Below are 13,064 nucleotides of genomic sequence, written 5' to 3'. Positions count from 1 at the left end.
AGCTTTGGCACGTCTATATTGGCCCATTCTTAGGTCCAATCATTACCCGAGCTTAGGTCAAGACTAGGTTCCCCTGCCTTGATCATTCAATGGCAAGCCAGATTTGGGCCAAGGTAGGATTATCCAAGTTCGGCTATACCTATAGTTTCCCCATCCTTGGGCTAGAATTGGTTAACCCACGTTTTTTGTTGATTATTCAATAAACTCATTATTATGGTTTTTTAAATTAATAATTATTTATTTTTGAATTGAAATAAGTTTTAATCAATAAATATTATAATATTGCGATTAAAATTATTTACAACTAATAATTGAAATATTTTTTAGTTCGTTGTTATTTGCAATCAACAACCGTAATTTTATAATTTTAGTTATAAAAATTAATTTAAGTAAGAAATAACTCATGAATTTTTATAAAAAATGTTATTTTTAATATTGGTGGTAGAGCAAGACAATTCAACTGGGTTCTTGATAAATAATCAATTAAATTTAATAAATTTTATTTTTGAAAATTATGTAATTATAATAAAAATAATACAAAATTATTATTTTTTTTCTTAATCGAAAACATTTATTTAATAGCTCTTTGTATTTCATAAAACCAAGTGGTTGTAGTAGAATGAATAAGTACAATATATAAAAGTTTCAGTTCAACATTAATAGGTTCGTCCAGTAGCTACCGTTCAAACCTAGCGATCAGAAAGACGGCAGTTCGCGCCCAGAGCCCAGCAGAATTTTCACCGAGTTTTTTCACGTCATTTACCTCACTTAAATAGTTTAAACGTTAATGATCACAAACTCTATTAGGATAATAATAATAAAATTTTTTTTAAATCAAATTTATTTGTTTTGTCGATGCATGGGCCAAGTCTGGCAAGCAAGCATGGACCAGGTCTGGCAAACAAGTATGGCTCAAATCTGGCCACCACGCATGGGCCAGCCTTGGCAATGATGCCTGGGCCAATAGTAACAACCAAGCCTGACACCCTGTTATCATCCCAGACTTTTACCAAAGCTGGGCCAAAGCGGGTTTACAAGCATGGGCCAGAGATCGACAGCACTGCGCCAAGCGTGGCCCATATATGGCCCCGTCGTATTTTCCTGTATGGGATCCTGACGAGGATCCTGATATGGATTTAACGCTTAAGACCCACGAGGTCCTTATCGGGATTGCCTTACCAGGATGTCCTCATCCAATCCTTATCAGGATTACCTTATTAGTAATTATTTAAAAAAAATATTAAATTGCAAAAAAAAAATAAGAGAATTTTAATTCGATCGAGAATGTTATCTATCGTATTGAGAGCATTAATTAGAGGAAGTAAACATATTTTTTATTGATGAAAAAATCCCGATGACTGCTAGGCTCAAACCTGCGTCCTTCCGATTCAAAGTCCTCGATGCTATCCACTGCGCTGGCATACACATGTGATTTTGAAAGTGTAAATATAATATTCATTATGATGTCAAAGAATAACTGATGAAGAAGTAAAAAATCCGTGCTGCAATGATTGACGTGATTTTTATATAATATTCTTTTGTACTTTGTTTAATTTTTAGCCTGTAAATGGAATATTTAAAGGGATGAGATAACTTTTTTTTGAATAAGGATATCCTGACGAGGTCCTGATCAGGAACTCGTCAGGTTGACCCGATGGCAAATAACTTTTATTTGAATAGGGATATCCTGATGAGGCCCTGATCAGGAACTTGTCAGGTTGACCCGATGGCAAATAACTTTTTTTTTAAATAGGGATATCCTGATGAGGTCCTGACAAGGAACTTGTCAGGTTTGCTCTAATAAGGCAAGCCTTATATTAACCTGATAAGGTCCTTATGGTACTTTAGGCAAATCAGGAAGAAATTCTAGCCGGGATAGAACAAGATTTTTAATGGAGAACGAAAAAAAAATGTCCGTTTCAAACAGAGCATCCTAGTAATTATACATTATTGTATTAAAACTAGTATGATTTTTCAAAATTATTGTAGAAATTTATATAATTTCATAACATTTTAATAGACGTTTGTATCGTCCGGGGAAAAAAAATCGGTCTGTCAGTTGACCTTGCGGGCCAGCCCCAAGACTTCCCGCTGTTTTCGAGCTCAAGAACCTCGAAAACATTATTGTGAATACATTTTCGAGCTCTTCGAGCTCGAAAATACGTTTGTATGCTGTTGTTTTCGAAAAAAAACGTTTTTCACCATTTTTTCTTCCACGATATCTCTCAAACGAATCGATCGATTGAGACGGTTAAGGTAGCAATCGACGCGTTTTATCAAGTTCTAAAGCTGATCAAGTTTCGAATTTAATTTATTGCGTCGTTTTTGAGATATTTCAAAAAAAATTTTTTTTTTTTAAATTCTTTCGACAACGGTTTCTCTTGAATGAATGAACCGATTTTGATGGTTATGGTGGCATTCGACGTGGCTTATATAGCGCTAGAGCCCAGTCGATTTTGGGATCAATCCATCGAGCACATTAAAAGTTATCCAAAAAAAACATTTTTGAAAAAAATTTATTTTTTGAATATCTCTGAACGAGCCATACCGATCAAGCTCAATTTCTTACAGCTTCAAAATATTGACAAGCCGCGTCGAATGACACCTTAAAGTTCAAAATCGGTTTATCCGTTCAAAAGATACAGGTATTTACATACATACACTCGGACATCATCTTGAAATTAGTCAGAATAGCTTCCTAGGACCTCAAAACGTCGACATCTGATGGAAATTCGATTTTCGTAAATCGGACCGAAGCCAATAAATTCTCGAATTTTCGAAAATTTACAATTTTCTTAGCGGGAAGTTAAAAATTCATATCTGGCCATATATAATTAGATATGGCCATATAAGATCATAAATGAATCATTTATGATTCGCGTATGTTTATATATGAGTCATACATATTCATATAAGATCATATATGGTCATGTATGATCAAATATGATACAACCTGAAGTATTTTTACTCGATATCCAGGCCATATAAGATCATATATGACCATTTTTGTGCTCAATTCATCTAAGCATCATATATAAACATATCCTGAGTCATATTGCAATACCGCTGTAAGTACCCGAGTCGAAATATTAGACGTAAGTTGAACGTTCTTAACGTTTCAAACGTAAATTGAACGTTCTTAACGTTTTAAACGTAAAGTGAACGTTTTTAACGTTTTGAAAGTAAATTCAACGATTGTTTTGTATTTTGGTTCATAAAAAATTGGTAATTTCATGAGTTATGATTTTGATTTAATGATAACATTAATTAATTTATTTCAATGTTTGTAATCACAATTTTCATAACCTTGATATCCCTTGTAGGAAAAAAAATATTGACATCGGGGCCAGTCTTGGCACAATACTGGGCTACCGAGGCTCGGCCTCCCAAGGTTGGTCCGAGATCCGACCAACGTTCAAGTGACGAGCCTTGGTTCGCCAGTCTTGGGACAAGGTTTAGCCAATGCTCAAGTGACAAGCCTTGGTTTGCCAGTCTTGGGACAAGGTTCAGCCAATGCTCAAGTGACAAGCCTTGGTTTGCCAGTCTTGGGACAAGGTTTAGCCAATGCTCAAGTGACAAGCCTTGGTTTGCCAGTCTTGGGACAAGGTTCAGCCAATGCTCAAGTGACAAGCCTTGGTTTGCCAGTCTTGGGACAAGGTTCAGCCAATACTCAAGTGACAAGCATTCGTTTGCCAGTCTTGGGACAAGGTTCAGCCATAATACAAGTAACAAGCCTTGGTTTACCAGTCTAAATAACAAATGGTACCTAAAAACCCCTGGCTTCTGTGAATAGCGTAACAGCTTAGTGGATAAGACGCTTGCCTAGCAGTCATGAAGGACCAGGTTCGAGACCCAGCAAATGCAAAAAAAAATTAGTTTCATCGATCCACCTGATTTCTCTGTGTACAAATTTATTTCCATATGTTACCATCTCGCACATGTCTACTAATAGTTTTTTTTTTTAAATTTATTTTTAATAAGCATAGGTGCTTATTTAGCAACAGTCTTGGCACAATACTGGCTCTCGATATTGGGCCAATACTTAGATGCAATCTTGGCACAATACTGGCATTGGTTATTAGGCCAATACTAAGATGCAGTCTTGGCACAACACTGTCACTCAAGCTTGGCTGGGTGTTATCATTTCGATGCTTAGACAGACTTGGGCCAAGCTTGGATTTCAAGCTTTCCCCAGAGTTAATAAGTCTTGCGCCAAGCCTCGGCCAAGCTTGGGCCTATTGTTCCTTCCTATAAGGGATCATAATATGTGAAAAGATATAATGGTGTTAAAGATAAAAGTATGAAACTGAAAAAAATTTTTTTACAAAATACGAATTTTTTATTTAAGAGCCAGAGAGATGGACGACAAAATTTTACGGAATTGACGTGATTATAATCCGGGAGTACAAAATCGATGAAAAAAATTTTTTGGTATATGTTTTCTTATTGTAAGTCTGAATAGATTTTAGCTACGTTTTCGGTTTATGATACTCCAATCTACGTTTTGAATAAGTTGAAAGCTGTCCAATTGAGTTTTTAATGTCCAAAACGTTCAATTTACGTTTAAAACGTTGAAAACGTTCAATTTACGTCTAATATTTCGACTCGGGTATAGTTTGCAATTATTAGTGGCTACAATGTACATTGTAGCAGCTTCAATGTTTAATTTTTTTCACAATAGATGGGGCTCAGTACAATCCGACATTGTACCCAGTCCAATCTTGTTCTTTCCGGGAGTGCATAAGTCGTTCCTCTTTAGTTGACAAACAAATCTTTTACATTTTCTCATAACCTTTAAGAATAATTCAATAGATAAGATTATTTATATATTTCAATAAAATATTTTTTTATTGTATCAATCTCATATTATCATTTTGGTTTCTTAACAAACTATTTAAAAAGAAAGAAGTATGTGTATTTAAATTGGACTCTTTTAATTAAATTTAATTTTAGATAAAGTTGTCTAAAAATATTGAAATGATCATCCATTATTTTTCTAGCATCAAAAATTAGTATTTTTTCTTTTTTTTTTGTTTTAATTTATTTTTTCATTTATTGATAAGAATGGACAACGACGTAGATTTACACGTAGTGAGAACTCTTAGCCGTGTTCGAAAAATTATCGCAGAAGTTATCAGATCATATCAAAGTTCTGAAGCTATAGATTATCGTGCACTACATAATGCAAAGCGAAACTTATTAAGAATATCATCTAAAATTTCTATTACAACTTATAATCAACTCTTTGAAGGGATTGAAGCTTTACTACTTATTAACAACAATGAACAACAAGCTACATCTTATGTAGCTCCTAGAATCAATTCTGAAGGTACGTTTTTTTTTTAATTTTTGGTTTAAAAATTGTATTTAATCTGTTGCAATCATTAAATAATGGTACATTTAATAATAAGCAAGTTCCAACTTTAGAAGTTACCAAAATTTCCATCAAAGTTTTGATGCAAAGTTATTAAAATTATTATGAGTAAAACGAATGATTAATTAATTTTAAAATGATTCATTTAATATTAACTGCTTTAAACGTGGCTGCAAACTTGACAGTTATGTTTTTAATATTTAAATCCTATTTTATTTACGCTATTGACAGTTATTTCATGACAAAATTAATAATAGGAAAAGGTCGTCCACGAGTTCAAGTATCTAAAAGCCAATTATTACTTTTATATAACGAAGGATTTACTGCAATTAATATGGCCAAGTGTCTCGGATGTTCAATGCAAACTGTTTATAAAAAGCTATACGAATTAAATTTACCTATACGTGCAAGATACAATCAAATTTCGGACGATGAACTAAAAGCAAAAATCAATCAAATTCATCAGGAGCATCCAAATGCTGGGCAAACGGTAAATTCTATTTTATAAATAAAAGAGTTTTACTTAATTTTAATTATAATAAAATTATAGATGATGCAGGCATATTTGGAAGCAAGGAATATTAATGTGCAAAGAAATAGAGTGAGACAAATTTTAAATGAAGTTGATCCAATAGGAACGGCTAGTCGATGGAGTCAGTCTATCCAAAGAAGAACATATAAAGTAGCAACACCGAATTCTCTGTGGCATATGGATGCTCATTTAAAGCTCTCAAGGTAGAAAGTTTGTTTCCTCTGAAATTGTCGTGCAACATTTATATGACTATCATTATTGTAGATTTGAGAATATACAATCATTTTTTTTTTTTCCTACTCACAGGTGGGGCTTTGTGATTCATGGTTGTATAGATGGGTATTCCAGATTAATTATTTATTTGAGCTGTGAAATGTCAATTCAAGCAGAACCCGTTGTCAGTCTGTTTGCAAGTGCTGCTCAACGTTATGGGTTACCATCACGCGTTCGTTCAGACCATGGTTATGAAAATATTTTTGTGGCATTTCTAATGAACGCGATACGTGGATTAGAAAGAGGCAGTCACATTACAGGAAAATCTGTTCATAACCAGAGAATTGAAAGATTATGGGTAGATGTTTACAAAGAAGTATGTGATTCAGTTTATTCTGAGTTATATTCTCTGGAAGATGAAAATTTATTGGATAAAGATAATGTAACTCATAGATTTTGTATCCAATATGTGTATAAAACAGTCATCAATGAACGCCTAAGCTCTTTTCAATCCGCTTGGAATATGCATAACATTCGAACAGAAAATAACCGCTCACCACGGCAGTTATGGATAGAAGGAATTTTAGGAAATTACAATACACAATCTACTGCAGTGAATGATGTATTAAATAATGATTCGGACATATACACAAGACTGTATGAGTCTCTACAAATATTAGGGGTTGATCTTACTGCACCAATAACACACCGTGATGAAATCAACTGTCCTCCATCATCTTTTCTGGCTATTTTAGAGACAAACCAAGAGCAAAAAATACTATTAGAAAACATTATCTCTCAAGATAAAACGAATAAAGAAAAATATATATTATGTGTGAATGTTTTCACCAGCTAAATATGTTTTTAAGACTTTTGCCAGTAGATAAAATATATTTCAAAATTATATTTGAACTTTAAATTCTGATTATCAATGAAGCAAGACTAATATTTAAGATATTTACCCTTTTTTAAACTTTTTTTTTCTTAAAATAATTTTGTTGTAACTACTGGGGAAAATTGGTGATTAAATCATCCACAAAAAAAATTGTTTTATTTTTGTTTAAACACAATCTAATGAAGTTTATTAATGTAAGTGATACATTTAAATGTACTTAAATGCTTAAATATAGTTATAAAATATGTATTTAGGCAGTAATAAGCTTTCAAATAAAATGTCATAAGGAATTAAATAAAATATTAAAAAAGTTTTTTTACAACACTAAGAGCCAGATTTTAAATCTGAGATTTTTTCAATTCGGTATTAAATTATTACTGCTGATATACCTTTATATTTACATTATAAACATATGCTAGCAATAATAATTTGATCACGAATCAATAAAATCTTAGTTTTAAAAACTTGTTCTAAAGTATTGAACCGACCATTTGAGTGTTGTAAGATTTTCTAACAAACCTAATACAATACATTTAAAAAAAAACGACAACCCATGAAAAATAAATGACATATTGACATATGTGGATCGTATATGTCCCATATATGGACATATATGGCCAGTTTTTATATATGGCTTCATGACTCATTTTTCACGAGAAAAAAAAACTAAATCTAATATGATGTATATTCTTTAGCTTCTTCAGAACATAAACAAATATTTAAGTCACTTTTCAACTCATTGTAATTTGCATAAGTTTTTGGTAAAGTAATAGTATCGGTACATGTGCTAAAAATTGGTCTTTGACTAAGTCCTACTGAATCATTAAACTTAACATTTATATAGTTTGGCATAAGAAATGATCCGGTAATGAGAAATACCAATTTACTCAATTTCTCTTTATCAAGGCAATTGATGTACATCGTAAAATAATGGAAAACATCATTCTCCTCATTTTTCAGTTCAGGATCAGTTATTAAACAATTCACAACTTTTTTCGGCGTAGGGGTTTGCATTTCCATCAGAACGCCAAAGTCGCAATTTTTCCAAAAATTTGGGTATTTGTCAGGTGAGACACCTTGACGAAGTTTTTCAATAAACCGTTTTGGAGTTTGAATTAAAATTTCATCAGCAATAGTTAATATTTGCTCCGAAAAAGCATCTGAGCTAGGTCTACTATAAAATTTGTTTTCCTGATAAAAATCTTGAATTACATCTTTTTCTTTATCTGTAAGCGCTGGGAAATTTTTTTGAGCTTTTTTTAAAACTTTTCTCAAGTATGGGTTAACAAAGTTCAATAATTCTTGTATGATAATACCAGAGTCAACATTAACATCAGGATTAGCAATCAACATCAAAGTAATTCTTGATAACTTTGCAGGAATCGTACCAGTTAAAATTAACATATGTTGAATAACTCGACCAACTGCTATAAATCTATCTAATTCATTTCGTTTGTTTAATGGTAAATATGGTATCAAACAATCTTCACCTTGTAAATATAAATTTTCACATTTCTCAAAAAAAATATTAAATACTTCTTTTGTAAGTCCACCTCCATCAATACCTAGTTCGTTGATAAATTCAACACTTAATTTTGTATTAACTATTTGTTCATCTTGATAAATATTCATGAGATCGTTGAGACAGTCAGGTCTAGATATTTTAATTACAGTTGTTGGCGCATCATCTGGTAGTGATGGTAGATATACTTGATTCTCTGTTGTTGAAATTTCTTCAATAATACCTATGAAAAATCATTATCTATATGAATTTATGATTATTACATTTTTATGGTTACTTTATAATTGAAAAGTGTGAATAATTGTAATTTTCGAATTACTCCGATTCAATTATATAAATTACTGGAAGTCATTAACGCTACATTACTTTAATAGAAATTTATTTAAAAAAGATGAAAATACTTTAAACTTATATTATAAAACTTACCATCTGAAAAAATCTTTCGGATGATATTTTGTCTCTTATTCAAATAATAAAACACTTTTTATGTATTTTATTTTTGACTAATTTTAATTAGTTAATAACTTCGAGTAATTTGCTTTAAATTATTGGTAACATTTTTCACAGCATAGAAAAACCAGCTGTGAAGCTCTGTAACCTAAAGACTACTCTAGTTAGACTTTATGGTGACACGCGTTAATATCTCCGGACAAAATATCCCCGACAAAATATCCACGACAAAATATCCCCCGACATAATATCCACGCGACAAAATATCCCCGCGACAAAATATCTCCAGACAAAATATCTCAGGATAAAATATCTTCATGACAAAATATATGTTGACAAAATATCCCTATCGTTTTACACACACACAAAATACCTGAAAAAAAGACACGTCCTATTGCACGTATGTGTGTTCATATATTGTTGTGATTACACACACCCAAAACCTCTGAAAAAAGGGCACAATTTTATTGCAAACGGATGCATTCAGATATTTATGTATTTACACACACACAAAATGCTTGAAAAAAAGAACACGTACTATTGCATGTATGTGTGTTAATATATTTTTGTAATTACACTTACCCAAAACCTCTGAAAAAAGAGCACAATTTTAATGCAAACGGATGCATTCAGATCTTTATGATTAATATTAAATTTGACTAAAACTATTGATGAAAAGTGACCTTAAATAGTTGGTAATTACTAATAGTTGATAATAGATTATATTACTTACAGTAATTAAATTAATCAATAAGTTTAGGTTTTTTTGTATTCCAATTCAATTATTTTTATTAATGTTAGTAAAGAAGTTCAATATAATCTTTAACGTTTTATACTTATTTCTTTCTTATTATTTTAAATTGCTTTTATTAAAAATTTTGGTCAACGTAAATATTCGTGGATATTTTGTCTACATATAATTTGTCATGAAGATATTTTATCCTGAGATATTTTGACTGGAGATATTTTGTCGCGGGGATATTTTGTCTCGTGGATATTATGTCGGGGGATATTTTGTCGTGGATATTTTGTCGGGGATATTTTGTCCGGGGATATTAACGCAGGTAACCGACTTTATATAGACATTTTTGAGATCAACTAGTGATGTCTATTTTCCTCTAAAAATTATATACATCAACGCAACATTTTTTCTTTTTTTATAGAAAATTTAATGTCTTACAAGGATATTTGAGAATTCAAGTCAGACAAAAATTATTGCTGTTCAGAATATAATGGATAGTTGTATATATTGATTTATAATAAAATCATAACATACTTAGCTCATCATCATCATGCTCATCGATATCTTCTTCTTCACTTTCTTCAACATTTTGTAACTGCATTCTTAAAATCCGAGATCTCAAAGGAGTTGGAGTGATCGGAGAACTTGAGGTGGATGGTTGTTCAAGTGTACGAGTTTGCTCTGAATTTAACTGCTCAATAATTCGCCTTCTTCGAGTTAAATGTGTAGAGTGATTTGATGGTGGCGTTGATGAGCTTTCAGATAACTGGTTAAGTATTAAATCGTTTTCGAGGATTGGTAAATCACATGGAAAATCTTTTTTGGGTAATACTATAATCTTTCCTTGTCCAACTTCAGTTTCTAAATCAGCTCCATCAGTAACATTGTTTAAAAAAATGATTTTTTTTGACCTTTCTGACTTTGCTAATTTAAATCCACACATCCGAAGTAAATTTTGAATAGAAGAATGGAAAAGTAAAATGATATTTTCCCGTATTTCTTCTATTGACTGATCTCTCCCAACTTCTAGATGCTTATCAGGCTCACCTTATGACAAAATATATTTAAAATATGAAGTTACATACGTTATTATTTATTAATGAAATAATTTTTCTCTTTATATTAATAAGTAAAATTCAATAAAAAAATATTCACAGTTTCTTTACTTAATGAGGTGGCAGATTGTTTCTGCCGTATCCTTTGCGATAAGAACCAGTGAATAATATTCACGAATTATTTACTGAATTTTATTACATTATTTTGTAAGAACTACTTGCTTATTCTAATATAAAAAACTACATGTATACCTAATCCTCTTTGTTTTAAAAATTTCAGTTCTGCATTAAATGGAAAAAACTCAGCGTGAGCTAGTTTAAGTAATACTATTTTTTTTTTGATAACTCGTTTTCTTTTTCTGCCTCTGCTGGGACTAGGCAAGTCTTCGGTTCTTCTAAAATTACGACGAGTTGTTCTAACCAAAGATTCGAAATTTCTTTCTTCAACTGTAGTTTCATTAGATGCAGTTGCTGCTATTCGCAACAAGCGATCAGCAATATCTCTTTCCTGTGACATTTCAACGTCTGACCTACGTAGATTTATAAAAGCAATCAATAATTCAAACAAATAATAAACAATTTTTTTTTTACATTTTGAAGACCTAAATAAGTAAAGATAAATATGAATAATTATGAATCATCTTACCGTATAAAAAATGTTGAAAAACAAATATAATTTAGAGTGAATGAATTAAACAAAATTAAACTTGAATTGAAACGACAGAAAATATTTAAAGTTAACAAAAGGACCTAAACGTAGTCGTCCTTTCTTCAACAACTGATTGGTATTAAGGTTATTATAATTGGCGGTAATATTGAGGCATCCACGGAGGTTGGACTCAATAAGAACGCTAGAAGATTGCAATATATAGAAAACGACTGAAAATGATAAGAACTCCTCTCACAAGAGTGCGCTAGCGTTTCTGAACCCAAGTTTTCAAAATAAAGAGTGGGAATGGCATGGACGAAACATGTAGTCGCAATAGAGCATACTATCGTTGACATTAGTTTCGATGAGATTTAAAAATCATGGTGAAATAAACTTCTGAATATTTAAATATCAGTATGTAAGCAAATACATGAAAAAAAAAACGGTCTATCAGTTGACCCTGCGGGCCAGCCCTAAAACTTCCCGCTCTTTTCGAGCTCTTCGATTTCGAAAATGCTTTTACATGCAATTGTTTTTTTATGAGTCTTTTAAGCCTTAAGAAGTTACGTTTTATGTTAATGTTTGAAAATTTAAGAATTGAAAATCATTAATGAACATGCGGTTTTAAATTTTTAGTCCTGATTATGTTTAATAAAATAAATCAATTGAAGTAGAATCAATGTCAATAATAAAAATAAACATTCAAATGAGTTTTGACGCAGATCAGAGCATCAATATATAAAATATTCGCGAAAAACATTAAAAACTGTGTTTTAAAAATTTTTTTGTTGATAATATGATTCAAACTAGAAAACGAGTCAGACGATATTATATAGGGATCGAAAAAGACGTTAAAGACGAAGAGTTGGTATGATTTTAGACATATTTCAGTACATTATATTATAACTTATCCGGAAAAAATAACATAAAATGTTATTTTTTTAACGTTTTGACGCCGATGTCTTTTGAACTAATCAACCGATTCTAGCGTTTAATGTTGCAATTGGCGCGTTTTATTGAATTCTAGAGCTGATTGAAATTTAAAATCGATTGGTTCAGTCGTTTCAAATATATTTGGAAAAAACCGTTTTTTAGCATTTTTTCTCCCACGATATTTCTTTGACAAATGATCTGATTTTTATATTTGAAATGGCAATCGACCCGTTTTGGTAAAGTCTAAAGCTGATCAGACTTTGAAATCTTATAGTTCCGTTATTTCAAAGATATTTGCAAAAAACCGTTCTTCATCATTTCCTTTGTCCACGATACTTCTGAGACAAATGACCCAATTTTGATGGTTGAGGTAGCAATCGACGCGTTTTAATTAATTCTGAAGCTGATCAGATTTTTTCTTCTCTTCGGAAGAAAAACGCATGTTTCTGCACGCTGTATGAAGGTATTTTTGAATTAAGAATACGCTGGCAGTTGTTTGCAACATCGGCTTGAAATTTGCTTGTTTCGACGGGCTGTAGAGACACTGAAACTTCAAGTTTCAATGCTGGTATTATGATAATTATATTAATTTTGTTTTCGCATTTTAATATTTTTCAAAAGTATTCAAGGTATTCAAAAGCATTAAAAAGTATTTAAAATTTTTAACTTCCCGCTAAGAAAATTGTAAATTTTCAAAAA

The 13,064-nt window shown here is 31.4% G+C and overlaps 1 protein-coding gene across 1 annotated transcript; it reads left to right on the top strand.

Moving 5' to 3' along the window:
• The first annotated feature begins 5,020 nt into the window (after positions 1-5,020).
• On the top strand, positions 5,021-7,199 carry LOC130670701 (uncharacterized). Its single transcript, XM_057474132.1, has 4 exons — positions 5,021-5,329; positions 5,632-5,864; positions 5,925-6,109; positions 6,213-7,199. Exons 1-4 carry the CDS (start codon positions 5,065-5,067, stop codon positions 6,973-6,975), a joined length of 1,446 nt encoding a protein of 481 aa, XP_057330115.1. The 5' UTR covers positions 5,021-5,064; the 3' UTR covers positions 6,976-7,199.
• The last annotated feature ends 5,865 nt before the right edge of the window (positions 7,200-13,064 follow it).

Source organism: Microplitis mediator, chromosome 1, assembly GCF_029852145.1.
Source record: "Microplitis mediator isolate UGA2020A chromosome 1, iyMicMedi2.1, whole genome shotgun sequence".
Taxonomy (NCBI): Eukaryota; Metazoa; Arthropoda; class Insecta; order Hymenoptera; family Braconidae; genus Microplitis; species Microplitis mediator.
This window is presented reverse-complemented; position numbering and strand designations above follow the sequence as displayed.

What these genes read in the sequence shown, in the direction of transcription:
- LOC130670701 (XM_057474132.1), top strand. Translation starts at nt 5,065, where the DNA reads ATGGACAACGACGTAGATTTACACGTAGTGAGAACTCTTAGCCGTGTT. An exon ending in TCCTAGAATCAATTCTGAAG is followed by an intron (nt 5,330 to 5,631) that starts GTACGTTTTTTT and finishes AATTAATAATAG; the next exon opens with GAAAAGGTCGTCCACGAGTT. An exon ending in ATCCAAATGCTGGGCAAACG is followed by an intron (nt 5,865 to 5,924) that starts GTAAATTCTATT and finishes ATAAAATTATAG; the next exon opens with ATGATGCAGGCATATTTGGA.